Source organism: the organism of the source record quoted next (genome assembly GCF_019968955.1).
Source record: "MAG: Porospora cf. gigantea A chromosome Unknown PgA_NODE_6788_length_1606_cov_321.503, whole genome shotgun sequence".
NCBI classification, from domain to species: domain Eukaryota; phylum Apicomplexa; class Conoidasida; order Eugregarinorida; family Porosporidae; genus Porospora; species Porospora cf. gigantea A.
In genome coordinates this window covers 1-1,606 of record NW_027151833.1, presented here as the reverse complement: position 1 = coordinate 1,606, position 1,606 = coordinate 1, and the positions used below count along the sequence as shown (strand labels likewise).

Genomic DNA, 1,606 nt, shown 5'->3' with positions numbered 1-1,606 from the left:
ATGTACAGAGTCTATGGATGTGACAAGCCCTGCCAGTCGACGACTGAGCTTCCAACTATAAAGCCTCCTCCTACCAGCACATCCAACGTTCTCATCAGTACGACTCCAGACCTTCCGGATACAACGACACCCGACGTTCTCATCAGTACGACGCCAGGTGTTCCGGATACAACGACACCCGACGTTCTCATCAGTACGACGCCAGGTGTTCCGGATACAACGACACCCGACGTTCTCATCAGTACGACGCCAGGTGTTCCGGATACAACGACACCTGACGTTCTCATCAGTACGACGCCAGGTGTTCCGGATACAACGACACCCGACGTTCTCATCAGTACGACGCCAGGTGTTCCGGATGGAAGCACCACTGCTGGCTGCCAGTGCCCGAGTGATTGTTGTTTAGAGGATGGTGACGTCCAGGTCGAGATGCGCATGGATGCGAAGGAGCTTCTTAAGCTCCTCACACAGTAGGGTTGCGGAACCTACAACTCGTTCTCACTATTTAAAGTAAACGTTTATTCAAGCAAGTCGTTCTCGCTGATTAATGTAAACGTTTATCAACGTTCTCACTGATTTACTAATCTGCTCTCTGTAACCTCTAGTCGCTGCATCCATCATACGTAACTTCTCATATATGCGGTGTTTAAAGACATCACTCAGAATCCGAGGTAGGCGGAACGCGCTTGGGTGGCCAGCTTGGCATCTTTACCTGTGGACAGGACCCTGAAATTAAGGGTCTTGTCGTTCTTGTTTGGGGCCATCGTAGGCTGCAGCCAGACTACAGCTTGCTCGGCGCCAAGGACGAAGACTTGAAAATCCTCGGGAGCGAAGGTAGACGAGCGCTCACAGAGCTCAACAAACCCCTGCTCGACGTCGTCGGACGAAGTACAGGTCAACAGAACTGAAACGTCCCCGCAGCTTCCTGTAATCTTCACACTGTTACCCTCCAAGGTTGCCTTGACTCCATCCAACCTCGCTGCCGTCATAGAAGCACCAGTATCCTTGTCATATATGAATCGCCTCTTTCGTTCAAGGCACCCCCCATCCCCGTTGGTCACACAGTAAGCGTGTTTGAAAAACAGGGGCCAGGCTTGGTTGCACTTTTCCTTGTACTCCGGAACCAGATACGTCTCTTCGTTTTTCAGATGGTCCTGCCCTGTAAGGAAAGCTTGGGTGTATCCCAGCAGCAGCAAAAACAGGAACATGTGTGCAGGGCGAAATTTTTTGTTTGCCACCCCGCTTATCTACTGTGTGACATCAAGACTGGATACGGCCGCTTTTTCGTACAGTCCAGTTTTGGCACATTCAAAAGTTAGTGGAAAATCTTCAGCGTGTCGATTACTACATTCTGACGGGTTCATGTTTCCAGGAAGCAGAATATTGTGGTTCACAGTATCAGACTGCCAACTGAGGGAATCGTAGAAGTCAACGTTGTGGTCGTCCGGCCTGAAGGACCGTACACAAGGGTCGTGATCGGATTCGTAGTCATTATACTTGTTGTGGGACTAGGTGCCGAGGAGCTTAGCGTAGGTAGAGGAGGAAGCAAACTTGGAAGCTCAGTCGTCGACTGGCAGGGCTTGTCACATCCATAGACTCTGTACAT

At 50.6% G+C, this 1,606-nt stretch overlaps 1 protein-coding gene across 1 annotated transcript; it reads right to left on the bottom strand.

Annotated features, from left to right (window-relative positions):
- Positions 1-659: 659 nt before the first annotated feature.
- Positions 660-1,208, bottom strand: KVP18_002274 (uncharacterized protein; the record flags this gene model as incomplete). The annotated part of the gene is made up of 1 exon (XM_067953030.1): positions 660-1,208. The coding sequence occupies one exon, from the start codon at positions 1,206-1,208 to the stop codon at positions 660-662; it is 549 nt and encodes a 182-aa protein (XP_067806982.1).
- Between the last annotated feature and the right edge of the window lie 398 nt (positions 1,209-1,606).